Genomic DNA, 26897 nt, shown 5'->3' on the forward strand with positions numbered 1-26897 from the left:
CCTAGTTGTTGTATTGTGGAGGCGCCTGAGCGGATGTCTTTGCGTTAATTGCGCACCCTGACGCTAGCGGAGCGCAGTGATTTGGTTTGGTCGCCGCTGCAGCAGGAGGAAGGACCGCGGGTCTAACCTTCTTCTTTCGGTTTCGCCTCGGCTTTTCTCTCGGTGGCTCCGGGTTCGTTCGCAATAGGGCCCTTTGGAAGAGTTACGCCGGTTTATGAAATATAAGTTACAGCATTAAAAGCGAAGGACAGTCGGAGCAGTCGCCATTTTACACGCACGCTTTCCCTGACAGAACCGCTAGCACAACAATGGCCCTCAAAAGAATTCACAAGGTAAGGAAGTGAGCGGCGAGGCCCGGGCTATCTCCGCTTCTCATCGGGATTTTCACACAGAGTTCGACTTATACAGCTTGCCTGTTTGCTAGTTCAGTAATAAGAGTGTAATCTTTAAACTTACGTGTAAAATTGTAAACGCGAGGATTTCTACACGCAGCTAACGGTCTGAGAAGCGAGTGACGACAGTGAGCAATGCGCCGATGTTGTGACAATTTCGGTACCCCGTGTCAGAAAATGCACCCCCATCAGAGCCACCACATTTTAGTGTTATTTATGTATTATATGTAACTGTACACGCTTTAAAAATGTTACATCTCATATTTTACAGTGCTTTTAAGAAGGATAATCTAACTTTCTTTCAGTTTCTCTTTAGAACTTATTTGATCCTGATAATAATAATCCTTTATATCATATGACATTACTCTTAACACAGTTATACATGAATTACCCCGACGTTTGACAGATTCCTTACAAAAAAAATTTTTTTTCTGCATTTCTGCATTTTTCTCACCCAGTTTACTGAATATTCAATTTGGGAAGAATGTGTATATATTTATTTTAGTACTTATTACTATATTCAAATGGATGGCTATAGTATTGGCAACAGTGTTTTTTATAAATCTGTGGATTCTGTAGCCACAGACAGATTCTGTAGTACACATACTGCTGTTGTGCCCTGGAGCAAGACACTTCACTTACAATCCGCATTTAGTACATGTGACAGGAAGTATAACTGAAATATTTGCTATTTACAATCCCTAGCATTAAGAATCAAATGTACAATATGGCTTCTTACTCAGATCACTCAGTCAATCTGGACTCTGGGCTTTAAGGCTTGTAAACTGTTATCTATAGTCATTACAAATTGAGAAAGGTTTGTGTCAGGAAGTGCAAATGGCCAAAATGTGCCCTCAAGTTGCCAGGCAACTGCTTTGGCTATCTCTGAGCATAACTTAAATGATATTTTTTCCCCATATTTTAAATTTCTGGGTCTGGACCTGTTAGTTGTGTATCGAAGGCATTGTTGCACCAATAGTTTTAGGTAGTGTCGCCGTGATACAACAATGATTATACAAAACAAGCTTTCTTTTAGACAATAAAATGTGATTTTCAACATTAAATCATATTACATTATTTTATATTCCCATGTGGCCTTATATTTGTGTAATCCTTCAGTGGTCCATGGTAATATACTAGTCTATGTTCTCTTATGTTCTGATGCAGCTCAAGATTATTCTATTCTAAACTATTCAGGAAAGGTTCATTTTTGTCCAGTGAATGTGATTTTATTTAGGTCTTGCTACCTACCTGCTCAAATGATTATCTAGTTTCGATACTAGTTTTAGTTCTGAATAGTATAAAATTTTCGATACTTTTCACAGTCCTGTTTTGGAGGCATATTTATCATAATCCCTAATAACTTGGACTGTGGTTTTATTGTTCTCATTATTTTGAAGTAAGCGATCAAAACTTCTCAATAATACTTCTGCTTTATATGATTGGATTTCTGGCAGATGTATTCTGTATAGGGTGACCAGATTTTCAAAATAAAAAACTGGGACATCCCTGCATTGGGTTGGCTGGTAATAACAAAATTGTGAAACGAGTGCGTAATTAAGGAAAATTGTTATGCACTTGGTTCTAATGTGATTCAGTATAAGCATTTTTTTGTGTGTGTTTGTAATTTTTAAGCAGATTTTTTGTATTTTACCTAATCAAATGGCAATTTTTGCCTCTCTTTACTGTTGGCAGGGATCAAATTGGTCAAAAATAGGGACACCTGGGACATTTCTTGTATAAAACTGGGACAAATCAGTGGTTTTGGATAAATCTGCTGGGACAAGAGACACAGGGCTCAAAACTTTGACTGCCCCGGGTAAATAGGGACGTCTGGTCACCCTAATTCTGTATCCACTTGTGTTTGATGCTGCTTGTTCATTAGCTGACAGTAGCTCTGACTTCTGCTGCTCCAGCATCTTCTTTGGGATGCGGAGTTTGTCACTACACCTATCCGCTTTCTCTGTTCACTGAACGGCTACAAATGTTACAACACACCGCTGAACTGTCACAACCAATTATTTCATACTGTTCACGTATTTCCTGTGGTGTATTATAACGTAAAAGCCACAATGTCATCGCTAAAGTCTGTGCCATCAATGATCACTTAGCATTGCTCGGCTTGCTAATGTCTCTCCTGTTGCTAACACGATTTAGCTACAGATTTCCCCCGATTAAATGTTGACGAGCTCACATTTAACCCCAAACTGTTCGCGGATTTGTACATTAGCGTTTAATCTTACTGTTTCATATGTTTTTTAGTTATTCCATATGTTGTTAATGAAGCTAAACTGTGGTATTTGAAATTTGATTTTACAGATAATGCTACTGCTATCTGTTAGCATTTGAGCTAGCCTAATGATCGGGCAGTGTCGTAAAACCAAACTGTCATCTAATATTTCTCTTTTTTATCATTCGTTTAATGAAAATGTGTAATCAATACGTGTTTTGAACTCGTGTATGTATGAAGTAATCTAGATCATTACAGATTATATTTTTTGATAAGCGGAGAATACATTATTATTTAATTTAAGACTACTTGTCTTCAATATATTGATGTAACGTGATTTGTTTATATTCGTCGTGGTGTTTTTAGCGTTTGTTTACTCGCGTCTGATTGTTTAATTGACTGTTTAGTTTGATAAATCCTTCATTAGACAAAGCTCGTAACAAAGCTAGCTCGGTATCGTTGTTTTCTACAGGCCCCACGCGTTGTTCGCTTTATGTTAGCTGTCAGTACATTGCCTATCCCGTACATCTTGATGTTGTTTCCATTTTGGAGCTTGTATTGAGCTATAATACTAATCCATGCCTTAAATACTCTTCGTGTAGTGTTAAGGTAGTGACAACACGGCGTTTACTCGTGTATTTGAACCTGAAATGCTAAACTTTAAGCTAATGTTTGCATCATAACTGCACTGGGGCTAAAGGAGCTAACGCCACTGAACAGGCTGCTGCGGAGGCTACTGCAAAATCTGTTTTCAAAGCTATGCTAACGCAAATTTATATCTAAAACTAAGTATCCTGTCATTGAGTAAAGGTTGTAGTCGCTGTCAGAGTAGTTTAATGAATTTCACGGCATAAGAAAAAAAAATTGTCATGCCATTTTTGTTATTTTCTAAAGCTCCCTATTCACAGTGCCTTGGCTTTAATTTTTGTCAGCTGTTAACTGGAATTGCTCTGTCAATATACTTTATACGTAACCCTACATGTGATATGAAAGATATGTAATTAAATTGTGTTTTTAATGCAAATGTAACTTTTGTTTTGTGTGTCTTAGGAATTAAATGATTTGGCACGTGACCCTCCAGCCCAGTGTTCGGCAGGACCAGTAGGAGATGACAGTAAGTTTAACGCAAAAACATAAAAAAGATCATCAGCTAACATTTTCAGTAAAGATGCCAATGCTGTAGCCATCAGTTGTTCAGAAAAGCACCTATACTTTACTTATCTGATGATGCAGAAACAATAACACATTTCTGTGTATTAGATTTCACAGCTTTCACAAAGTGTGGTTTCACTTCTGTGTTCACAGAGCAATAATAAGTCATAATATTTTGCCACATGGAATTAAGAAAAATCAAATCAAGGACTCTAGTTTTTGACCTGGTTTAGTCTAAATAATCAGTGTAGTGTCAATAATGTTTAAAGCTCAAAACAATCTTACACTTTTAAGATTAAATGTTGTCTGACCAGTCAGTCCCTCCCTAAATTCTGTCTGAATCTTCTGGGATCTGGAACTGGACAATTCTTGCCCTTCTAATCAGCGTACATCAAGGAGGGAGCCTGTGTGCGCTATATGTGGGGAGGAGCACTAACGTGAGGCAGGTGGACAGGTAGAATATTTTAAGAAGATTAACCTGCCCTGTGATGCACACTGGTACACGAGGGGACACGCTGTTGCAAACAAGTCATGCACTGGGAGCGTGTGTGTTGTGATGTGCCGCGCAGTGTCTGCGGGTTTAAAGGAGTGCACATACTGCAGAGAGAAGCCCCGCGCACTCCCGCACGCCAGTACTAGTTTATTGCCGACAACAGCGGCCGTAATTAAATAGTGCCAGACCTCGAGTCCATGACAAGACCGAGTCCAAGACGGTGAGACCAAGACCAAAAAAAACACTGTCTTGATCCCGGACCAAGACTCGTCTTGAGTCACTAGTGTCGTTGTATAGGACAATAGCATTCAGATCATCCTAATTATTAAGCTTTTTCCACAACTTTCAGAGGCCAGAATGGAGTTTTGCTGTCATGCTAATCCTAACTAGCATGCTCATGGCACATTTCCTGATATTGACAATAAAACACTTATTTTGACCTCAAGAGCTGCTTATACAATATATCTGTGTAGGGGCAAGTCAAGTTTTCCTCAAATACAAAAAAAATAAAAAATCAGATACAGGACATTTAAGTGTTGACTGTAATATTGGTGAAAGTCTGTGGTGATTTCCTTGAGTGGTGGTGCATCATGCGGCTGTTGAGTGGGATTCGTGTGAAGAAAGGTATGTGGCTATTAAAAGAGCTGTGAGAACAGAAGATATCTCTGCTGCAGACTCTGCATCAATCACACGTTGGCAATCACCAACCCGGCAACAATTAATAGATCTTATATAATAATAACAACAATATAGGGCAGAACGATTTAGGTGAAATATCTAATGCAGTGTTTGCCTCTGTTTTTACAAGATTATGGTGGCTTGGGCAGTCCTTATTTGGGGGAAAAAAATTACAAATTTCTGGGTAAATGTCATTTATTGCCTCTATTAAACAATAGCAGACTGAGTAAAAATTAAGTTACTTGTATTTTTATAATAAAACAAACAAAAAGTGTTTTGATTCAGAATTGACTAAAATATTTTATTTTATCAAGCTCCACAAATCCTGCGCATTTTAGTAAACTTTAGAAAATAGAGCATGGGATTTGGTTAGTGACTGTTATTACACACTGGCAAAAGTAACAAACATGTAAGCAACAACCATCTGCCTGTCACCATCAAAATTAATGTTTGTTTTGCTGTCCTATTAAAATGAATGGGTTAGACCATAATATTAGGACCAGGCTGTGTGAGCAACTATTCTAAACACGTCTCTGAGTCCTGGAGGGTCTGTCCCGTCTCTGGTCCAGATGCTGTTCCTGTTTGAACTCATTTGACCTCCTCAGACTCAAAGCTGCAGTAAGTGTGAGTGGTTTGCATGCTAGACTTTTTTATTCTTTGGACACGGGGTCGTCTTCTCAAAATATCAGTGTAAAATTAGTTTACAGGTGTGACATTTAGATTTTATTGACAAATATTTCAAGCTATATTCCCATCTTTAAATCCACACCATAAAAAAAATGTAATAAATAAATAAAAAAATAACTATGCAATTGGCCCAGACAAAAAAAAAAAAAAAAACTCCAGTTATAATTTGAAGTTGCAAAATATTTCAAATTGGGTTTAATTGCGTGAGTATTTAATTTTATTTGACCTTCACAAAAATATACTGTTTTGCAAAAAAATAGACTGATCACTGTGTCATAATTTTTATCTTATATTGTCAAGTTAAAATATGTTCCATGTCTGAGACCAGAGCAGAGCTAACAACCAATTGCTTTCTAACCACTTTTCCTGATACTCTGACCTTACAGTGTGAAAAGTCATGAAGAACGCTCTATTTATTCATGTCCTCAATAATAAATGATGACAAATATACTGTCAAGAAACATTTTATAGTGCATTAGGATTGTAATCTAATTTGTCTTTTCTCAAATATTACACTATATTCTGAGTGTTGTTCTGTTGTTTCCTCATCACAAACACACCTGGATTTTTTTGTTTCATTCACACATTTGACACAAACCCTGCATATTTAGTCTGAGTTCTTCAGTGAAACGGAAAACAGTCGGGAATACAGGAAGTACACAGGAAATAATACAGGAAGTGGTCCACTGTGTTTTTAAACTCCGTACACCTTCATTAGAATCATTTGGATAATGATTTTACCCCTGGAATTGCCATTACTCTACTCTCTATACTTTAAATTGAATAAAAGGTCAAATGTAGCTGTTAACTTAAAAACTACCGCTTCATGACATCACAAGGTGGAACGGAGCATTTTGAGATTTGGAGATGTAGACAGACGAATAACAAATGGTTACTCAAACGTGTGAACGAAACAAACACAGCTCCAGGTATGTTTTTGATGAGGTAACAACATTCTAGCATGGCATAAAGGTCACGAGTGAATTTTGCATAACCTTTTAAAGTGCAGAAATATTACTTTATAACTTTTTTAAATATAGTTTTAATTATAGACCTTATACTCAGTTTTCTAATTTTGCGTATCGCCAAAACAACAATTGAGATGATCATGTTTTCATGATATATTTCCCACCTTTTAACCTGGAACAAAACCTGTAGATTTGAGTTTAGTTTCATAGTGCCTCACTTCCTGTCTCTATACTTCAAACAGACCACCAAGTCGCTGCAGTTTGTCTTTGTGTTTTCTTAATCCTCAAACCCACACGATGCACCGTCCAACCAAACTGTCTCTTCACATTTTAAATCCGCTGATAACAACTCTAATGTTTGTTTAATCTCTTTTAAGGTTTCAAGGCTTTAACTTGTCCTTTTTGTTGTGTTTTTTCTCTTCTAGTGTTTCACTGGCAAGCCACAATAATGGGACCTGTAAGTATTCAATAATGTGTGCAGACTGTGTTCACCTAAAGCATTCTGGGTAATGTAGGCTTCTTTAAATATCAAAAAGTGCAGTGGTAGAAACATGGCATGACACATGACACACATTTTAATCATATTTCTTTTCTTTATATTGATTGATCATGAATTTTGGTTTCATAAACTATATGCACTATTAATCATTTGATGATTATAAATGACTGAATCTCTGTTTTGAGTAACATTAATTGCACAGTTGAATAGAAACGTAAAAACATGAAAGTGGTTGTTGGTAGCACAGGGCGTATGCAGGGTGTATGGTCTTTGTTATACACATGTGACTGTATGTATGAAGGTGGCACTTGTACAGAGATTATACAGGGATTGCAGATTATCAACACAGTCAGCGCCTAAAGAATGAAGCACAGCCAGTTATTGATGAGAATCAAGGCTCATCTTAAAGCCTGCAGTTTTATCTTCAGGAGGATCAGAGTATTCCTTTTATGGGCATGACGATAAGTTTATATATAAAAAAAAAAAATGGCACTAAGGACGAGACTGTTTAATTACATTCATGGTTCATAAACTTGAAAAATTGGTAGAGACACAATTCCCAAGAAGATGCAAGATTGGGCTCATCATTCACTGTTAGAAATTTGAATCTCAATCTCAGTTTAAAATGACATCAGTTGCACATCTTATGTTACCTACATTTGTTGTGTGTACTTGAATCCTTTTATTTTAAACCGGGATGCATCAGAATTATTTTATGAGACTTTGTAGTTCCTTATTCATCCAGGAGTGGTCCAACATAGAGAAGGTTTCAGCTATAGTCATCTGGACACTGTTTAATTACTAAGAAGCTTCAGCTCTCATACAGAAGTCATTTTCAGTTTAATTGCACTTGTCAAGTAAGCCTTACTTCCCCCAAAGGGAATAGTTTTAGAGTGAAACCTCCTGTATATAAACCTAAAACTACACACACTAATATTAACACTGTTTTTTCTGTGTTATGCTTCAGAATGACAGTCCTTACCAAAATGGGGTTTTCTTCTTGACCATTCATTTCCCCACAGACTACCCCTTCAAACCGCCAAAGGTGAGGCACATATCACCTCACAGCTCTCTTTATTCAAACTCTTTATTTCACCTTTCATTGTGTTTTTATTGTGTTTCCATTGTGTTTCGTGCAGGTTGCATTCACCACAAGAATATACCACCCAAATATCAACAGCAACGGCAGCATCTGTCTGGACATTCTGCGGTCACAATGGTCTCCAGCTCTCACCATCTCCAAAGGTGAAATTTAAACTCTCTTCCGTCACTCAAGCAGGGAAATAATATCTAGAATGAGATACTCCCTCTCACCTGTAGAGGAGCAGTGCATGTAGTTGGCCATAGGAATTACAAGGAAACAATGAGGAGGAAGAGTCTCTGCTCTGCTCTTGATCAGTAGAGCCTCTGCCTGATCCATCACATGTAAACAAACAGAGAGAGGGGATTATTCTTTGGCTTTGTGATATATTAAAGGGCCTATTTTTTCTGATCTAAGTTATAGTGTTGTTTCCTCATCACTACTACTGTATTACCTAAGTATAGCATTGTAAACCTTTATGTGTTGTGTGTGTGCAGTCCTCCTGTCCATCTGCTCTCTGCTCTGTGATCCAAACCCGGACGACCCCTTAGTACCTGAGATCGCTCGCATCTACAAGACGGACAGGGAAAAGTAAGTCTCATGCATTTAGTTTAAGAAGGCCTTCTCCCTCTGGGCAGGTCATAGATATTATACCACACAGGAGTGAATAAAGTTAGAATTATTTTTTTTTATTCATTCCTTCTTGTTTTTCATGCTATAGCATCTCACAATGGGCACTTGAACATTTGTTCCCTAATCATAAAGATGAAGGTTCAACTGCAACTGCCATTGCATATTGTTTTTTATGTTTTTGGGAATAATAAACTGACTAATGTTATAAAAATCACTGAAATAATTAGCAACAAATGTGCTATTTGTCATCTGGACTACACACTGACTCAAAGCATGTCGAGATGTGTTTTTATCCCCAAACACAGAGCAAGAATTCTTCTAAAATGAACAGCATAGATTTTGTGGCATTGTTGAAAAATCTCCCTTGCAGTGTTGAAAATATGATCTGTCAAAAAATCACAACTCTTTTACCATTGTTTTATTTTTAAATTCGTGCTTAAAATATTTAAAACTAGTCTAATTCATGCTTTTTTTGCCATGCTAATTATTTATCTGACTTAAAGGTCTATTAAGTATTTTGTATGTCCAACCAGGATATCGACTGAACTGATATTTGTAGTATCAGTATCTGTTCTGTGCAACCCTAATTAAACCTGCCCTACACGTATTAACACTTGTATAAAGTAGATCTCTATATAGTTGTATAAATCGTGTTCTGTTCGAACATGCTGCTGACATTTAGGCTCTGGCGGATACAAAGCATTAATTACAATTTTGGAACAGTTGCGTAACATTAAACGGTAAAACATAATGATTACATTTACTGATTTGATCTTGAATTATATTTTCTGATTTTTAACACAAAGTAAACATTGTTCTTATATTTAAAATCTCTTTCCTTACTTCATGTAATGAGTCTGATAGTATCGGTCTCACCTCTGCAGCATTTTTACTGAACAGGCTCAGGTCTAGACAAGTCCCATAACAACAATGTGAAATGTAACGTGAGCCGATCTGTCCAATATACATTTATGTAACAGAATCTACAGGAGCGCTCCCATGGGACTCTTCAAGTCTACTGTGGTACTATGGTACTATGATACTATGATACTAATCTCACTACTGGAGTGGTTTCTTTCACTGTGACAGTTTTGGCTTCATTTTATACAGACATTTTCTATTATGCTGCATTAGACATGGACACAAATTATACAGTGAGTTCATGAAATATAAAATAAGAGACCTGCATTATGGCTGCAAGATTGAAGATAATGTAAAAAACCCTGCTAACCGTGTACTTTAGGCTCCTTCTTCTCTATGAAATACATGCGTTTCATTGTATTGGTTTATTAGTAAAATATTTTTTCAAATGTTAATACACATTTTTGATCATTATATATTTTAACTGTACATTTACGTGCTAATATTGATAACGGTCAGTCAATGAGAAAACTGGCCATATTTTTAAATGTAGCTTTCAGTTTAATAGCTAAACTACATGCACAAAATCCTTCAGTGCTTACTCCAGTGAAGTTTGTCATTGAGGAGTCTGCTTTTGAATATAGCATAGTCTAAAATTCTCCCCCATGGTCCAAAAAGATCTTTGTTGCTCCTCGTATTGTCATTCATATAAAAAATGAACTACGCTAAACTAAAAGTAAATAAGTAAGTATGTAAAACTCCACCAATTGTATGAAAGAAAATTATTAATATAGAAATTATTTGTTCCACCACAGTCTGATTAAAATCTATGGGTGTTCATTTCCCCAAAATATCATTAAAGGTACATTGTGTAACTTTTTAATTGTGGGTCCGTCACCTGCTTTTTTCTATGGGTCCGTCACCTGCTTTTTTCTATGGGTTTGTCTGCTCTGCCTGGAATGTTCCACAGTATGACATTTAACAGATCTACCTCACATTATTTCAATTACAGGCTGTTTTTTAGCTCCCAAATACCTAGAAAAACAGGCATTCTGACTGTGAGCCAGGTCGCCTATCCACAGATCTGACCTGTAACTTGGTCTGGTTTGGTGTGGTCCATGATGGTAGAAAGGTTTAATACCATACTGTGAAACATTCCAGACAAAGCAATAATAATCCACAGAGAAAAGCATTTGACAGACCCTCCACCAGAAAAATTACACAATGAACCATTTAAAGCAGTCAGGTTTTGGCATAGACCCCTGTGGCTCTGGTCTGGACACTCACTGATCTGCAGAGCTTTGTTTTTGGGTGAAATCTGATGACTAAAAATGTCCAGTCATTATAACACACCCTCTGAGTAACAGTTCAAACACCTGGTGCAGTCAGCTATTAACACACCTTTGAAGTACCACCTTAAGTGTCTGTTGTACTACCGTCTTAATGAAGGAAAATGATCAAACTGGGACTAAACTGAGACTAAAGCCTGAAGGACTAGATGTGGGCCTAGACCCAGGGCCATAATAATAATGACATTGCTGTACAGTATAGCACTTTTTTGCTAATATAATAATTTAATATATTTTTATCCAAGCTCCACTCTTTATGTTAACTGTTGTTTCTTATAAAAAGTGAAATGCATCTCTTATCTAAGTCATCAGTGTCCAAAGGCTTTATTGTCCCTCAGAGTTTTTGCTGACTCAGCTGCTTCTGCTGTAGATGTACTTTTACTGCACATTTACAGAACCACTGCATTGACCTCTGGGGACGGGAGAGGAGCCAAGTTTGAGTTTCTGTTCAAATGAGCCAACATAAGTCCCCAGACTGTGGCCATCACTTTATATATTTATCAGTATAAGGCCTTCAGACAGATACTGGACACCACAGATTTATGGTTTTGATTGAAATTATACGATCATGTTGAGGTGGGCAATGATGTCTGTGCTACAAAAATTATTACACATAACAATGAAACAAACTTTAAAATAATAATAAAAAAATAGATTTATTTTATGTCTTGTACTTAAACATCTACTTGTACATTTAAAGAAGGATTAGTATGCCAAATCGACTTTTTGGGACCTTCTACTGTGTTCCAACATCAAAAACATGACTGAAGAGGTTTTAGATGTCATCCATGCATGTTTTGAGTAATTAATGATCTCTTCTTATGCCCTATTCAAACCCTCTTAACGGTTTGCTGTGAGGTGCTGTCCAAGTCGCAGCCCACAAGTCTATTTCATATGCCATAGATGGTGTTCTGAAGTTCTGAAGTGACTCAGAGCATCAAAAACAAAACTGTAACTTAATACATTTTTTTCAGTGAATATGGCATTGTCAAAATGATAAATTGTTACATGGTGGTCTAAATATGTTATGTGATAGCAGTTAAAGATACATTTTGTAACTTTTTTGATGAAAGGACTGTCAAAAGCTCTTCTTTGTGGAGATGTTATTGCTTAAATTAAAACTTTTCTATCTTCACGGAGACCAAACCAGACCAGTGACAGGTCAGATCTGTGGAGAAGCATCCCCGCTTACAATCAGAATGCCTTTTTTGGAGGTATTTTTGAGCTATAAAACCACCTGTAATTGAATAAATGCTAGATTAAATCAGTTTAATGTCACTGTGGAACATTATAAGCAGTGCAATGGCATTTCCATAGAAACAAGAAGGTGACGGACCCCCAACCCAAAAGTTACACAGTGCATCTTTAATAGTAGTCACTGTATAGATTAACTACTATCACATAGATAAATCACTAATTCCTTGTGTGTGCTTCTTTTGCAGGTACAACAAAATAGCTCGGGAATGGACACAAAAGTATGCAATGTAGTGTTGGAGCAAAGATCACGGCCAACCACCTCTACGACGCAAGGCTTAGGGGGAGCTTCAGATGTAAAGAGAAAAACAAAATATCCATGACAACAAACAACAAATGAAACGTTTAAACAGGAAATTATTGGTTTCCATTGGAGTGCTTTCTTTGAGCCCGCCTCCCCTCCTCCGAGTAAAACCATCCCTCTCTAGGCCTGTCCCAGCTCTCCGGACCCCAAATTATGTACATAACGCCATCTTAAATAGTCAAAAATACATCTATTACTACTTTACACCCCTTTATATTTTGGTTACTTAATTTCCCTTATTATTTGTAACTTTGTTTTTGGGAAGGGACAGGCCACAAAAGATGGAGGGATTTTAATTACTCGTCTTTCTTGTTTTGCTATCCGTAATAATTTCCATCCGTAGAGGTGAGCAGTTCAAGAACTCGCAACTTGACGGGCACGGGCACTGTGTTGTGTTTTATACAAGAGAAATCGCAGGCTATGTCAAACTTTAAAAACAATGGATGCACATGGCCACTGTAGACTTAATGTTTATATGAACGGACTTGAATTTAACCCATGCACCTCTGTATCTCTCTCTCTCTTTCTCTCTCTCTTCTCATCTCTCGCTTTCTTTTTCTTTCTCTCCTCTTTCGCTCTCTCTTAAAAAAAAAAAAATACTGAATTTAACACATTTTACCTTATTGTACACCACACTCTCGCACGCACAACTGTAACGCCCCCACCACCAACCATTCTTCATTCACAAAAGTGGAGGTTTTGGACCAGGTATTTAAGCAATTTATTTTCCTAGTTTAACCTGTGTTTTTATTCCCCCCAATAACTCTTTAGGTTTTTTTTTTTTCTTTTTTGACTTTTATTTTTCTTTTTTTCTTTTTTTTTGCTATTGTTAAACTAGAAGCTAACATCTTAAACGGCTATGGGACTGGTTGGGCTCTGGGTGCGAGGAGACCCCACTCTTCTTGCACAAACCTCTGTATATTGAATTACCTGAGAGGCTCGTTGAGCTTTGTGTGTTGATTAAACTGTGTAATAAAACTGCCTGACTCACGTGTGCTTTTTCACACCATGTTCAAACCTACATTTTAAAATATTAACTTATAGGCTGGTACCACCTTCCAAAAGTGTCTGTTTTATTACTTTCTTATTGAAGTAAAATGATGAAATATTAAACCTTGTCACACTCACACCCTATCTGAACTGGGACTAGATTAGGATCTCCGATTAAGGCTGCGAAGATTTTTTGAGTGAATCGCTGTAATCGTTATTTGTACTGAACCATTACATTAAACTTTAAAAAATTACGTTTTTATGCATGTTCTTGGAAAATGTGCTTTTTTTAACATTATTTTAAAATTAAGATAAAGTAATAATTTCAAACCTTAATGCAACCTGTAGATCATTGTTCAACTGGTCAACTAATCAAATTATCTGGTCATACCTGTCAACTACTACAGTAATCGTTATTGGTAATTGCAATGAGATACTTGAAGGTGTGGAATTTGCATGTTCTGCCAGTGTCTGTGTACGTTCTACTTGGGGTTCTTTGGTCTCCCTACCACCAAAAACATGCTCAAGGGGTCAAGACCTCAGTGTGTTTCACGTTCAGCAGTCACAAAAGACCCTAATGTCATGCACAAGTCGGCCAAACATGTATTACTTATATTATGGAATCGTATATTGTCATATAAACCATAACCAGAAATTATTTAGGATTAGTTTGACTTGCTAATTTCAGTTTCAATTTGAGGTTAATGCTGCCCTCTTGAGGCTTTTTTGACACATTTAACAAAAGTATTAATTAAAATAATACTAAACGTCTATTCTACACTACACCTTTGAAAAACTGTTATATCTTATTCATCTTACTTGATTTACATTGACATTAGACATTAGATTGTAAATCACTATTTGCCGTTTGTGTGAGAAAATCCAAATTATACTTTTTTTATTTTTTAATTACAACAAAATTCAGTACTACGAATGAGAATTGTACTGTATATTGTATTGTATTTTGTTTTATTTTTGTATAATAATAAAAATAAAAATAATAAAATAAGTGAAAAACGTTCTGATATTCACTTCCGCATTTTGACGCAGCACGCACAGCTCTGACGTAGTGACGCACAGCGCACTGGGTTCAGTTAAGGCTCCGGCTTTGCTTTGACCTTGTTCCTCCGCTTCCCCTGCTACTTCTGCAGCTTCCCGAACTCCGTGAACAGGATCGACACGTCTCCCCGATAAACCATGTCTTCAGCCGCAGTGCCACAGATGTCCGGATTAAGAATATCCAAAGGTAAAACCCCAAAAAACTGGGAATTTAACGCGAAGAGCGGTAATGTTTTGTAACTTGACACACGCTGACCCAATATTACCTCTTCGCATGATGTCAACAACAAACCTAGATATGCTTCTTGGCCACACAGTTCACCTTATACTGCCCCGATTACTTAACAGTTAAAACTTCTGTAGAATGTATCTGATATATTCTTATTTTAGCTTGTCTTTCATTGCGAAGTCATTTGTAGCTAGCATATATTTAGCCGCTTGCTAACTTTGACAGTTTTGTGCAGCTACAAGTTCGCCGCACAACTTTAGCACGCCTTGTAGAGAATCATTTAACGACTCATCATTTCACCGCAGCCACACTCTTAAATCACAGACCTATTTTAAACAGTGGGATTTGCCTGTGTGTTACTGCTAACTTGTTCTGAAGTAGTAGCCTTTTGCTAACCACTACACTTGAGATTCTAATCTAGTAACAGGGGGGCTGTGTAGGTCCCAGTGTCATGTGATGTTCATTGGACCTGGATTATCCCCTCCATAGACCATAGAGAAGGGGTCATATACTGGCATTATAATCGTGTTTCCCAACGCTCAGCTCGAGCTAAAGAGGGTTGGAGGGAACATGTGAGCACCATGACTCAGCGAAAATACAGCTCTTTTGACAATGCTTTTTCACAAGTCATTTGGCTGACGGTTTTATACGCCTAAACGGCCATCTACCATTTTGTTTTTGGTCACTGTGGCTAGTCAACCAATATAACTAACCAATATACCAAACCAACTGCACTGGTCAAAAAATACTCCTTAGAGACTGAATGAATGAAATTATTCAAAAAAAAATAAAAAAATGTTGTCATACTGAGGGTGTAAGATGTATCTAAAAATGGATGATTTTCTTTTTTGGGATTATGTAGAGTTAGAAGGAGAATATAAAGCCTGTATGTGTTTTTTCATCTCACGCCCAGCATGTGATGTGCGTGTGTGGTTATGTAGCCTTTAAGCTATGTTCTTATTATGTTTTATTATGCTTCTTTCTTCACATTTTTGCATCTGATCAGAAGACTTGTACAAACTGCAATACTGTAACTTCGATGTGGAAGTACTAATGTAGTCGATGAAGCTATCACCTTTCCAAAGAAAGTCTATCCACATCTCCCATTACTTTTTTTAACTTGGCATTGACATTTCTGACTTCGTTGAGGCCTTATATTTAGAATCATGACCGGGCTGGTTGCTTGGCACTCACTTTGCATCTTACCCTTGGACACAGGAGTGTGGCATTGTTGCCTATTCATAATGACAGGATGGTTTTGAATCCAAAATAAGGTATGTAGTATTTTGGCAAGCATCAGTCATAGCCAAGTCTTGTGAAATTTCTTTCATATTGTGAGAAATTTTATTTGCGTTAACTGGACAAAGGTTTTGGAGTGAAGGCGTCTCAAAACATTGACACATGTATTCCTTAAGTTTTGATTTTTGTTTTTCTGTTTTGGTGATAATGTAAATGGTCTCCTCTCCTCAGAGCACTTCCTGGTGGCGGTCCCGGTGGCACTGGTGGCTGGTGTGGGGGGTTTCTTGGTCAGTCATTACTTGCAGAAACGCTGCTGTAAAAAGGACCAGGTGAACAGAACCATCAACAAAGACAGTCCCAAAGTGGTGCACAGCTTTGACATTGAGGACATCGGCTCAAAGGCTGTGTACTGCCGCTGCTGGAAGTCCAAGAAGGTTTGTTGAGATTTACTTAAAATGAATCTGTCCACATACAAGGCTTGATTATGTAAAAGTAGCTCAAACAATGCCTGCAGTAGTAAACAATGTCTGCACTGTCCAAAGTTTACCTTTTGGAGAAAGTGTAATTAGGATAGGATTGTGGGTGTACTGTACTTGTAGTAAACATTTCAGTTTTATGTAAGTCAAGTGGAAGTTTAAAAAAAAAAAAAAAAGTTTTAAATGTGACAAGAAGTAGTGCTACATTCTAAACACAGTTTAAATAATAATTTAACATATTATCTATATCTCTTAGTTTAATCATCACTATTGTGTAAATTAGAGGAGCTTGGTCCTGCATGGTTCCTAGGTAACTCTTAATTAAATCACTCCTATGTAATGGTGTGTTCGATTATTAATCCGACTCGGAGGTCTGAGGATATTGCATAGCCGCTTTTAATTGGACGGCAGAACTCAGAACTCGGAAGAGCTCAGAGGAGACCGAGCAAGGATTCAGAGATAGAATCCAAGATGGCTGCGCCCAGTGTCACTTGTAGTATGAACTGTTTTCACTGTGTTTGGTCGCTTTGGTGGTTTAAATGACAATTTCAATCACTTCTATTACTGCAATACCTTACGGTGCCCGTATCACTGTCTATGGGTTTGGTAGTTGGTGTCGCTCATGTTTTTAGCCCATTTCCTGCTAGCTAACCTGTCAAAATTATCTCACGCGACACCCACTCTTTCACTTCTCTAATATACTGAATTATACTATTTATACTGAATTCTTCCTCGAGGTTGTGTAGTTGAAGCACATACTTATTTTGGAGCGCCTGGTATTCAGCCAGTGCTAAAGCAACAACAGTTTCACGGTTAGCCTCCATGTTTTTCTCCAAGAAGGACACACAAAACACATAATAAAAATAATATAAATATAAATGTATAGACTTAAACAGTTGAAGCGTGGACGTGACGTCATATCTGAGATCCGAGCGGGAGACGGATGGCTAAATGAACACAGCATTTGTCACAGCTGCTGCCAACCAGGAAGTAAAATTATAATCTTCTCAATTGTCAAACCAGGAAAAGCTAGGCAAGATTTTTAATACCATCTTTAATATAATATCATATATTTTCATAGTCTAGCCTTTATGCACTTTAAACTCTGATGGCTCTGTCTATCCTTTTATTGATTTTAAAAATAAACATTGACTGCAATAAACTGTCACCGTGTATAATCTTTAATTATAATTCTGTTTGACCCTGTTGCTAGACATGTTTTCGAGTATTTATTGTCTCCTACTCATTTAAATGAAACATTACAAAGATTGTCTATTGTCCATTCGTTTTTCATTACCTATTTTATTCTGATTATAGTTCCCATACTGCGATGGGGCGCACACCAAACACAATGAAGAAACTGGGGACAACGTTGGACCTCTCATCGTCAAGAAAAAGGACCCTTAATTTAATTCATTTAAAAACCACTAAATGCCCATAAATCAACTTTAACAGTGTTGCTTTTAGGATTAGAGTATCAAAATCAAAACAAGAAGACATATATTTTTCATCTCGCTATAAAGAAAATATTGTGACCTTCTATTTTGTTATGTTTGTCTGTTGATGTAAAATTTAAGACAAGGAGATGAGATGACAATCCTTCAGGTAACATGGTTCAGGTGGGACATGGTGATGCGTTTATTTAAATGGGCCTATGAAAATCACTACACATCTTCTGTCCTATTGTATCTTTCTATCTATCTTTATGCTCTTATTTGAAAATTGTAAAAGGTTTTTGACAGTTGTAATTCTCAACTACATTCAGTGCTGCTTACTGTGTTCGCTAAAGTCAATAATAATTATATAAATGTTATCTTGGTTTATTCACTTTTTCCTTCCATGGTCACTGTAGCACATGTCCTGTCATACCCATATATCCATACTTGGCAGGTTTGACTGCACTGGTTTGCTATACAGACCTATAATGTTTATGTTAATGATTCATTGTGAAGCTAAAGCAAGTTTGTATTATTTAAATTGCTTGTTTTAAAATATGACACACTGTGCACTGGGTTCAGATATTTGTCTGGTCTGTATCTGCTAACTAATGACAGGCTTTGTGCCAGATCCACATCTATACACATAATATTTGCCTTAATCAATAGTTTTATTTACTTGATTTATCTTCACAAAAGCCCATATTACTCTATTTTCTGATTTAAGTCAAAAAACATATCACACAAACACATAACACACAAAACCTGCATTTTTTTTAGGAGGTAACTATATTCTAGCATGGCTTAAAACACACAAGAGTCACAACTGAAGCTTTTTTGTCTCCATTTAATTATTCTACCCTTCTATTAGTTAACAAACATTTCTGGTGAAGGCTCCTTACAAATCCAGGAATGTTTCACAGTATGGTATTAAACCTTTCTGTCTTCATGGAGACCAGACCAAATCAAGTTACAGGCCAGATCTGTGGAGAGGTGACTGCTCACAGTCAGAATGCCTGTTTTGTAGGTCCTTTGAGCTATAAAACCATCCGTATTTCATAGAGCTGATTAATGTCATACTGTGGAATATTCCAGGCAGAGCAATGATATATCCATAGAAACAAGCAGGTGACGGACCCTCCACCAGAAAAGTTACATAATGCACCTTTTAAGTTAACTAACAGCTCTACAGAATTGTAGTGTACAGTGTCCTTTTTTAAATGTATTATTATTTTTTTATTATTAAAGGAAAACACTGAAAATGCTCAAAGTGACCAGTGCCCACTTTCACAAACAAGGCAGTATTGTCTCTCACAAAACAATGGCGGACGTGTGCCTAATAGACCATGATGTCATTTTGCTTGCCGGTTGTCACTAATGGTTCAAGTCTTCAGCTTTGTAATGTGTTGAAATTTTCCCTATCAGGTACCAAACTAGATCAGGACTAAACTGAAGGCTGCGTCACACTGTTCAGTCCTGCTTTGAGCCCACTTTAGTCCTGGTCTAGTTTTGGGTTTAGTCTCAATTTTGATCTGGTGAATGTGCCTATAGAAGGTATAAACTAAATCAGGATTGATACTAAATGCTTATTTAAGAATGCATATACTGGACCTTTGCAGAATAGCTTTATTAGAACATAGTAATATTAAAGATAGCACTATACTCAGGCCTAACTATTTTTGCACTGGGGAGAACTACATTCTATTGTCAAAACAGAATAGTTTGATAAATGACCCGGGTCTAAAACTGAATTTAAACGGTAAGAGTTTAAAAACAAAGGACTAAGCTTAATTTGTTAACTGTAATTATTAAAACAACTTGGCTAAAATGTAACTGCCCAAAATTTAAGACCTCACAAGGACATGAGGCACTTGGTCTAAACCTGTACTAACTCTGGTCTTAATGAGATCTGAACCTGTATTGGGACTCAAGGAGCGAATCATTGTCCATTATATTATTTTGTACATCTACCAAGTAGATTTCTGTCAGTCCCAAGCTATCGGTGTCTAATAGAATGCTTATATCCTGTATTCAGTGTAAGCCTTAAGTCCCTATAGTGTGACTGCTGCTGTACTTTTGAATGTTACTATTGCACTCTGCTGGTTTGTGTGGAGCTGTTTGTCTTAAATTGGATAAAATTGTGTGAAATATTAAATAAATGCTGTCTCTTTTCTCTACAGGCTCAAATCCAGACTAACACTTGTATTTAACAAAGAGGTGTAACTGGATCCTGGTTTGTGCTGTTAAAGGCTTTACACAAACACGTGTTTTTTTTTTCTTTGTTTTTTTGTTTTGTTTTGTTTTTTTCTGTTAGTTACCTCCTCAGACTTGGGTCCAAAGAGTCCCATGACAGTGTCTGTCAGTCCACCTGTGGAGTGGAGTATGTGCCGTATACTGTGCCCATGTACCTGATAGTGGTGGTCTAACACTGGCTTCTCTGGCCATCTGTCATAACAGACAACAGTTTACTGCAGTTACCTGTTAATTACACTAATTAGGAGTAGCTTCATACCTTATTTAGCACCACAAAGCAGTCTGTAGTTGTATAGTGAGCTGGTCACCTCCACCGGGCCTCTGAAGTGCCGTTGTGGTGCGGGGGGGAAGGGGGTGGGGAAGGGGGGGTCATCGCTGCAGTGTCCTGGGGCTCCATGGCCTTGTTACGCGGGGCAGTGTCCGCGGCTGACCGCTAGAAGACGCTGTGCGTACGCGGATACCCCTGACCAGACAGCGTGTGTGCGCGTGAGCGCGGTGGGCCCCTGCTCCCGTAGTGACACGCACACACGCACGCGCCCTCACGCACGGCCGCGCTGGCTTCGTGCCAGATGCATCCGAGGACTCTCACAAGAGGTGGAGTGGACTCCGGCCGTGAGAGAGGAGTCACCTTAAACTGACAGCCTCGTGTTTACAGCGCGGCACGAGCATGAATAATGCAACTACAGCACGTGCATCATATAAAGGCAACCCGGAAATGAGGTGTAACTGCCACTGGGAGTAGCCATAAAAACATGAATGAATGGTGCTGTTATTACTGAGCCTGATAAAGGCACGACATCTGAAGATAAATTAGGTTATTTTATTGTAGGCTTTATAGTTTAATCACTCAGACAATAGAAGATAACAGATTCTATAATTGAGTATGGACATACTTTTGATTTGGTATTAAATAACTACTTTACGAATACAATAATACAGTGGGGTCAAGTCAAACTAAAGAGGAAAAAGTGTGCATTTAATAGTATTTTAATAGTAGCGTAGATTAACCATTCAGTATTTTAATATTCTTTACAATCTTATGTATCATTTATGTTTCTCGGTAATACCAATACTCGGCAAGGAAAACAATAACCAAGAATGAATCATTGTGAAATGTTGTCCTGAACTGACCCTGTTTTAGTCCTGATGCAGACTTGGCCGGGTCCTGTTGTAGTCCTGTTGTAGTCCTGGCGTAGTCCTGGCGTAGTCCTGTTGTAGTCCTGTTGTAGTCCTGGCGTAGTCCTGGCGTAGTCCTGGCTAGTTCAGGTTTAGTCTGGGTTTAGTCCCAGTTTTGATGTGGTGTATGTTTGTGAAGCCAACCTCTAAAAATCCTCATGCTGCCATACACAGCATAGTGCCTGTATGTTTAAAAGCACACAGGATTAATTACTGGCCTACTCCAATTTTAACTGAATTTACAAACTGCATAAATGAGGGATAAGTGGCTATGAAATAGTATCATATTCCCAGTGATGGGAAGAATACTTCAAACCCTCTGACTTTAGAAAAGTAACTGTATTCTAAATACCACTAAATGAAAGTGTCATTGTACCAGAATGCAGATACAATACAACAGACGCAGGAAGAATGTGACATTCTGAGGACCATTCAAAAGATAGAAGATTGTGCTTTGAAATGTTACAGGCTAAGGGTCATTGGTCCTAGTTTTAATGTAGACTTGGTTTGGTCTCGTTCTAGTCCTGGTTTTGTCCTGTATTGTAAAAACAGACTCCAGTTCATGTATTTAGTTTTGAAGGTAACTGGTCCAAATGACAGCCAGTCTGGCATGATTTAAGAGCTAGGGGTGTAAAATACTGTGAGTTATTGTATAACTCTGCACAGTGAAGGGGTCAGCTGCTGCTGTGGATATAGGTCAAACATGGAGACCATAAACTGAAATTGTTCTGTCCATATAGAATGTTTCATCTCATCTCTTGTTTCGTAGTTATGATCAAATAGCAAGAGCTTATGAATATGGTTTCACATAGTGTTATTTTAGCCCCTTTAGTAGGTTTTAAGATTCAATACTTCAATGTAAAATTGGCGATTGGTCTCGTTATGGTGTTGTGTTATGGTCTATGGTTTTCAACGCCTTTGCACAATACGTCTAACGGTTGTGACAATAGGTAGGCTATATCCACAGACACTGTTTTAAAAACATGTTTGTTAAATAATTTTCACTTTAAATTGGATAAATCACACCTGGTAACATTGGCAAAGGTTAGTGAAGTAATTAATAGCAGCGTGTATTGTGTTGGTGTGACATTATTTGCCTTTCAAATCTCGCTGGAGACAGCGGTGTCGGTCTGCTTTTGTTGATACTCTTTAGCTCTGAGCTGCGGGTCATTCAGGTGCTGGAGCAGGGGGCACTTCCGCGAACAGATCCTGAACCGTTTTCTATGAGAGTCTCTCTCCATGTTATTTGGTCTTTACGCGCCCTGACGCACAGCTCCACACGCACATATGCACGTATGTTGTTTTTTCCTCGGTCCTCGGTCCCGTGGCCAGCCTCAGTCCACTTCCCGGGGTCGCTGTGGCCACGGCTGCTGCAGAGTCCACTTCGCGTTTTGAGCGACGCCCCCAAATTCCGTGCCGAGTGTTTGAGACCCTCCGGGACGGAGAGGTGGAGGAGGAACCGCAGCTCCGCCGTCCGCCTCGCTCCAGCCGCGGCCATTACTTTATGACTTTATCGTGGCTCTGACAGAAGAAAACAGCCGGACTCGTGAAGGTAAGCCTCGTGTTTCACTCTCACTTCCTGTTGATTTGAGCTGTTTTTGTTTGTCGCCTTTTCGTGCGCGCGCCGTGTCGCAGCGACCACTCGGACTGTGGTCAGCGCCGTGGCGTCAGTCGAGCACCGTCGTCTTAGGTAACCGTCAAAAACACGGGACTGACCGACAGGGGCGAGTGACCAGCGGGGAGGTGAAAGCACGCGCTGTTTGACGGTATATACGTGCACTTTTGACCACGAGGACAGTTTTAATGAACGCGGACACGGAATATACTGTGGTCTTTTTTTACCCACCGCACTGCATCGTTGCGCACCTCGCTCCTTGTCGTCGATACCAGACAAAAGACAGCCTGTTTTTCACGCTCCGGTGTACGCTGTGGCTCTGATAAGCTGTAGCTTCGCCTGGCACACATAACAGCAGTCGTCAAAATGTATTTGAAAATCGCGCTCCACATTTGACCTGCGCATATGCGCATATCTTTGCATATTGTTGTCGCTCTGTTATTGATTGCATTGATATACCGTGAAATTCTTAAAGGGATACTGCCTCCTGTATGCGGAAATCATTGCCAGGGCTCACAGTGTGTCTCTGCGCTGGGGCTGTTCCTCTGTATTTGGACACTAAAAGCGTTTAGACACGTCTGAATCCTTTATGTTTTAACATTTGGAGAGACTGGTGGTGCAGGGGCCAGTGCGGCTGCGTTACATTTCTGTGTGTGGACTGTCCCTCCAGCAGTGCTCTATTCTTAACCTGTGTCTGTTCACTCCAGCGCTCCAGGGCTGAGCTGCAGAGAATGGGAATAGGGACCTGGGCCAAGGCTTTTGGCTGAAGCAGCAGCAGCACCGACCCCTGTGCCCCTGTGCCCCTCGTCCCTCGGTCCTCTGTCTCACAGGACAAACCCAAACGCACCATGTCCACGGCGGTCGACATGGCGGGCCCCTCGTCTCCAGACCAGGCCCATAGCAGCAGCACCAAAATCCCCCACGAGCCTTTGCGTCCCAGTCTGAGGCGCTCCAGTCACCCCTATAGCCTGTCCCACTACATGAGCGGCCCCCCGGAGGTGAAGGGCCCCCCTCCCTCAGAAGCCCCCCAGCAGAAGTCTTCACAGCCCTCACACAAGCCGCGCAGGGCTCCGGTGGCGGTGTGGCCTGACATGTGGGAGTCTCCCAGCGGGCTGCACCTGGCGCACGCTGCGGAGCTGCTGATGCGGGCGGGGCTCCTGGCTCTTACCCCGGCCTCAGCGGAGCAGGCGGGGGCCCAGCCTGGGGCTACCAGGAGGGACAGTGCGGAGGGCAAGAGGGGAGACGGCTCCAGCCCTGAGGAGGAAGAGGATGATTCACCTGGATGTGGGGCGGACTACCAGCCTTACCTGGGTGCCTGGTTCCCCTTCAGCCCGGCTCTGTTCCCTCTGACGGGGTTCCAAATGGGAGGAGGCCAGTGGAGGAGCGCGGCCCTGGGAGCGGACAGCTCGGACGGGCTGGGGGCCGAGGGTCTCTCTCCGAGCTCTGTCGGGGGTGCAGGCAGCAGCCGGAGGAAGAGGAAGAGGTGTGGCGAGTGCGTCCCGTGTCGACGCCAGACAAACTGTGAACAGTGCAGCAGCTGCCGCAACCGCAAGAGAGGACACCAGATCTGTAAATACAGGAAGTGTGAGGAGCTGAAGAGAAAGCCTGGCATGGATGGGAGGGCATCTGGCTTTGAAGGTCTGAGGGGCTCTGACTTCACTTTGGGGATGTCACAGGAGCGGAGCCCCAGGGCTCTAGATGGATAGTGAAGTTAAGGTGTGATTCTGAAGGAGCAGAGTGAGAGGACACTGGTAAAGCTCCAGAGAGAAAGTCCACAGTTGTCACATCTAGGCATGGGATGGTCTGAGGTCTCACTGAGGTCTAATCACAGTATTAACTCTGTGTTATTACTGCGTCCATGTAAAAGAAGTGACGACTTCAAGTACCAAAAACAGAACAAAGCACTGGAGTAACTTATACTGAAGTAAAGTAAAGTTAAAGTTAAAGTACTTTTGATGACCAGGAGGAGCTTGGTTTAGAGTAGGCCTAAATGACAGACAAACTCAGAGCTAAATGTTGGGCTTTACAATTAAGGATTTAAACTTATTGTGGCAATGCACACTCTTTAGTTCTCTTTTATACAGAGTTGATGTCTGTAACCACTTTTGATGCTTCTGCTGTTGATGTCACAAAAATAACAGCAATTTGGTGCTCTTAATTTCATTCAATTGATATTGGAGATGAGTAATTAGCGATTAGATGAATAAGGTTTCGCATTCAAAGGCCGGTGAAATTGTGCTACAAATGAAAACTGAAAACACTTCCTTTTAATACTGTTAAAATGCTATACTGTCTAAACCTGATGTGTAAGAATCAAACAAGATTTTAGCAAAAAATGTCTTCAGTTGTTTTGTTATAATGTTATAAACAAAAATTAAAAGTGCTCAAGACATTTGTAATATTTGTTAACCTAAACACTATTGCTACCAAATATGGGAAATGATAATGGGTCAATTTGAGAAGCTACAGACTGGCAGGTCTGGTAATACACATACTAAGCAACAAAAACATTCAAGTGTCTAATATGTCTTTAATTTCCATTATTTATAATTGTCAATGATTATTATTGAATAAGCTTATTTATTAAAAACCACAACATCAGGTTATCTGTTTGTCAATAACAGTTTGATAAGACATCTTATTGATACTTTGCCATGGGGGTGTTCTGCATGTATGTTCAGCAGTTACCATGGTTACATTGCACACATAGCAAACACAGCCAAAACATTTAAGATATTCTGAAAACAATAATTATAATGTTATCAATACAAGTTGTTATGAATTTGTTTGAGGTTCAACAAAAAAGGTGAGGGCGACTAACTGAGAAATGCTAGCTTGAATGGTGCTTGTTTAACACTACAAATCAACTCAACTGTTGTCGTCCCAGCAAAGTTAGTTCTTTATGATCAGATAAAGCTCAGATTAAGTCTAACTTCAGTACCAGAGCTTCAGACAGAGCAGTGCCTCCGGTTAGCATCACCCCCCCAGAGAGATATTGTTGACATCAGCTGCAAAGTATCAATCAATTAAATGAATTCTCAGATTGTATTTCCTTTCTACCAATGTAAACGCCACAAGACCTTTTATTTGATTTGATTTCACCCCCATTGTTACTATAATACTGTTGACCAAATTCTACTTCATATCGACACTGTCCCATGCCTAGTCACATGGTAAATTGACAATCAGCGAATGGCAGCAAGACCGAAGGATACCAATGTGTGAGCATATTAAACCTGTAAATAGACTGTAAATGTACATAGCTGGATTAAAAAAACATTATTGTCTTTTTTTACATCCCTTTGCAGTTTGGATGTATTTGTTGTTCAAAAATAAGTCGCCAAAATGTTTTCTGAAACTTTTTTTTTTTTTTTTTTTTCAGTTTTTATGACGTCGCTGCATCGAAAATGAATGAGTTTAAGCCTAGGCTAAATTATTTCATGTGCAACTTGTACTGTATAGCTCTGTTTTGAAATAAAAGTGAGTGGGTGAGAGCACAGGTCCAGCAGCATGTGTGGTGTATGATAATAATAACGGGAAATGTCCTTTAACCTTATAAAGCCGCTATAGTTTTATAAGTACACTGTGTAACTTTTCTGGGGCCATTTCCTGGAAATTTCATGGAGATGTTATTGTGTTGCCTGGGATGTTCCACAGTTTGGCATTAAATATATGTCTAGCATTTTTAAAGGTGCACTGTGTAAGTTTTCTTGTGGAGAGTTCAACATCTTCATCACAATTTTCTACAGTATGGAATTAAACTTATGCATCTTCATAAAGAAAAACAAATATGTGACACAACACCAGGCCAAGTTACAGGTTAGATCTGTGGAGAGGGAGCTC

The 26897-nt window shown here is 39.1% G+C and overlaps 4 protein-coding genes across 6 annotated transcripts in view; 3 read left to right on the forward strand and 1 right to left on the reverse strand.

Annotated features, from left to right (window-relative positions):
• Window positions 1-552, reverse strand: part of ppp3cb (protein phosphatase 3, catalytic subunit, beta isozyme) — an 84299-nt gene extending 83747 nt beyond the window's left edge. Inside the window, exon 1 of the mRNA XM_055159188.1 lies at window positions 457-552. The gene's annotated coding sequence lies outside the window, so the exon portion shown is untranslated. The remainder of the gene's footprint in view (window positions 1-456) is intronic.
• Window positions 62-13559, forward strand: ube2d2 (ubiquitin-conjugating enzyme E2D 2 (UBC4/5 homolog, yeast)). Its single transcript, XM_020917840.2, has 7 exons — window positions 62-332; window positions 3673-3736; window positions 7026-7057; window positions 8067-8144; window positions 8239-8344; window positions 8678-8771; window positions 12466-13559. The coding sequence occupies exons 1-7, from the start codon at window positions 309-311 to the stop codon at window positions 12509-12511; spliced, it is 444 nt and encodes a 147-aa protein (XP_020773499.1). The 5' UTR covers window positions 62-308; the 3' UTR covers window positions 12512-13559.
• Window positions 13560-14659: 1100 nt separating this feature from the next.
• zgc:110843 (uncharacterized protein LOC541492 homolog) lies at window positions 14660-18387 on the forward strand. Its single transcript, XM_020917856.2, has 3 exons — window positions 14660-14817; window positions 16330-16532; window positions 17892-18387. Exons 1-3 carry the CDS (start codon window positions 14769-14771, stop codon window positions 17979-17981), a joined length of 342 nt encoding a protein of 113 aa, XP_020773515.1. The 5' UTR covers window positions 14660-14768; the 3' UTR covers window positions 17982-18387.
• A 356-nt stretch (window positions 18388-18743) lies between these two features.
• cxxc5b (CXXC finger protein 5b) lies at window positions 18744-26542 on the forward strand. 3 transcript variants are annotated; one of them, XM_055159168.1, is made up of 2 exons: window positions 18744-22991; window positions 23762-26542. In XM_055159168.1, exon 2 carries the CDS (start codon window positions 23903-23905, stop codon window positions 24758-24760), a length of 858 nt encoding a protein of 285 aa, XP_055015143.1. In that variant the 5' UTR covers window positions 18744-22991; window positions 23762-23902; the 3' UTR covers window positions 24761-26542. The 3 variants fall into 3 exon arrangements, with proteins under 3 accessions (XP_055015143.1, XP_020773531.1, XP_055015144.1); XM_020917872.2 differs by lacking the exon at window positions 18744-22991 and adding an exon at window positions 23054-23129; XM_055159169.1 differs by lacking the exon at window positions 18744-22991 and adding an exon at window positions 23072-23205.
• Window positions 26543-26897: the final 355 nt, after the last annotated feature.

Source organism: Boleophthalmus pectinirostris, unplaced genomic scaffold, assembly GCF_026225935.1.
Source record: "Boleophthalmus pectinirostris isolate CB_2022bp ecotype Guang Dong unplaced genomic scaffold, ASM2622593v1 HiC_scaffold_23, whole genome shotgun sequence".
In the NCBI taxonomy this organism is placed as follows: Eukaryota; Metazoa; Chordata; class Actinopteri; order Gobiiformes; family Gobiidae; genus Boleophthalmus; species Boleophthalmus pectinirostris.

Excerpts from the sequence above, each read along its gene's own strand:
- ube2d2 (XM_020917840.2), top strand. The coding sequence starts at position 309 with ATGGCCCTCAAAAGAATTCACAAG. Across the intron at positions 333-3,672 it reads CCCTCAAAAGAATTCACAAG|GAATTAAATGATTTGGCACG; the intron begins GTAAGGAAGTGA and ends TGTGTGTCTTAG. Across the intron at positions 7,058-8,066 it reads AAGCCACAATAATGGGACCT|AATGACAGTCCTTACCAAAA; the intron begins GTAAGTATTCAA and ends GTTATGCTTCAG.
- zgc:110843 (XM_020917856.2), top strand. The coding sequence starts at position 14,769 with ATGTCTTCAGCCGCAGTGCCACAGATGTCCGGATTAAGAATATCCAAA. Across the intron at positions 14,818-16,329 it reads CGGATTAAGAATATCCAAAG|AGCACTTCCTGGTGGCGGTC; the intron begins GTAAAACCCCAA and ends TCCTCTCCTCAG. Across the intron at positions 16,533-17,891 it reads GCTGCTGGAAGTCCAAGAAG|TTCCCATACTGCGATGGGGC; the intron begins GTTTGTTGAGAT and ends TTCTGATTATAG.
- cxxc5b (XM_055159168.1), top strand. The coding sequence starts at position 23,903 with ATGTCCACGGCGGTCGACATGGCGGGCCCCTCGTCTCCAGACCAGGCC.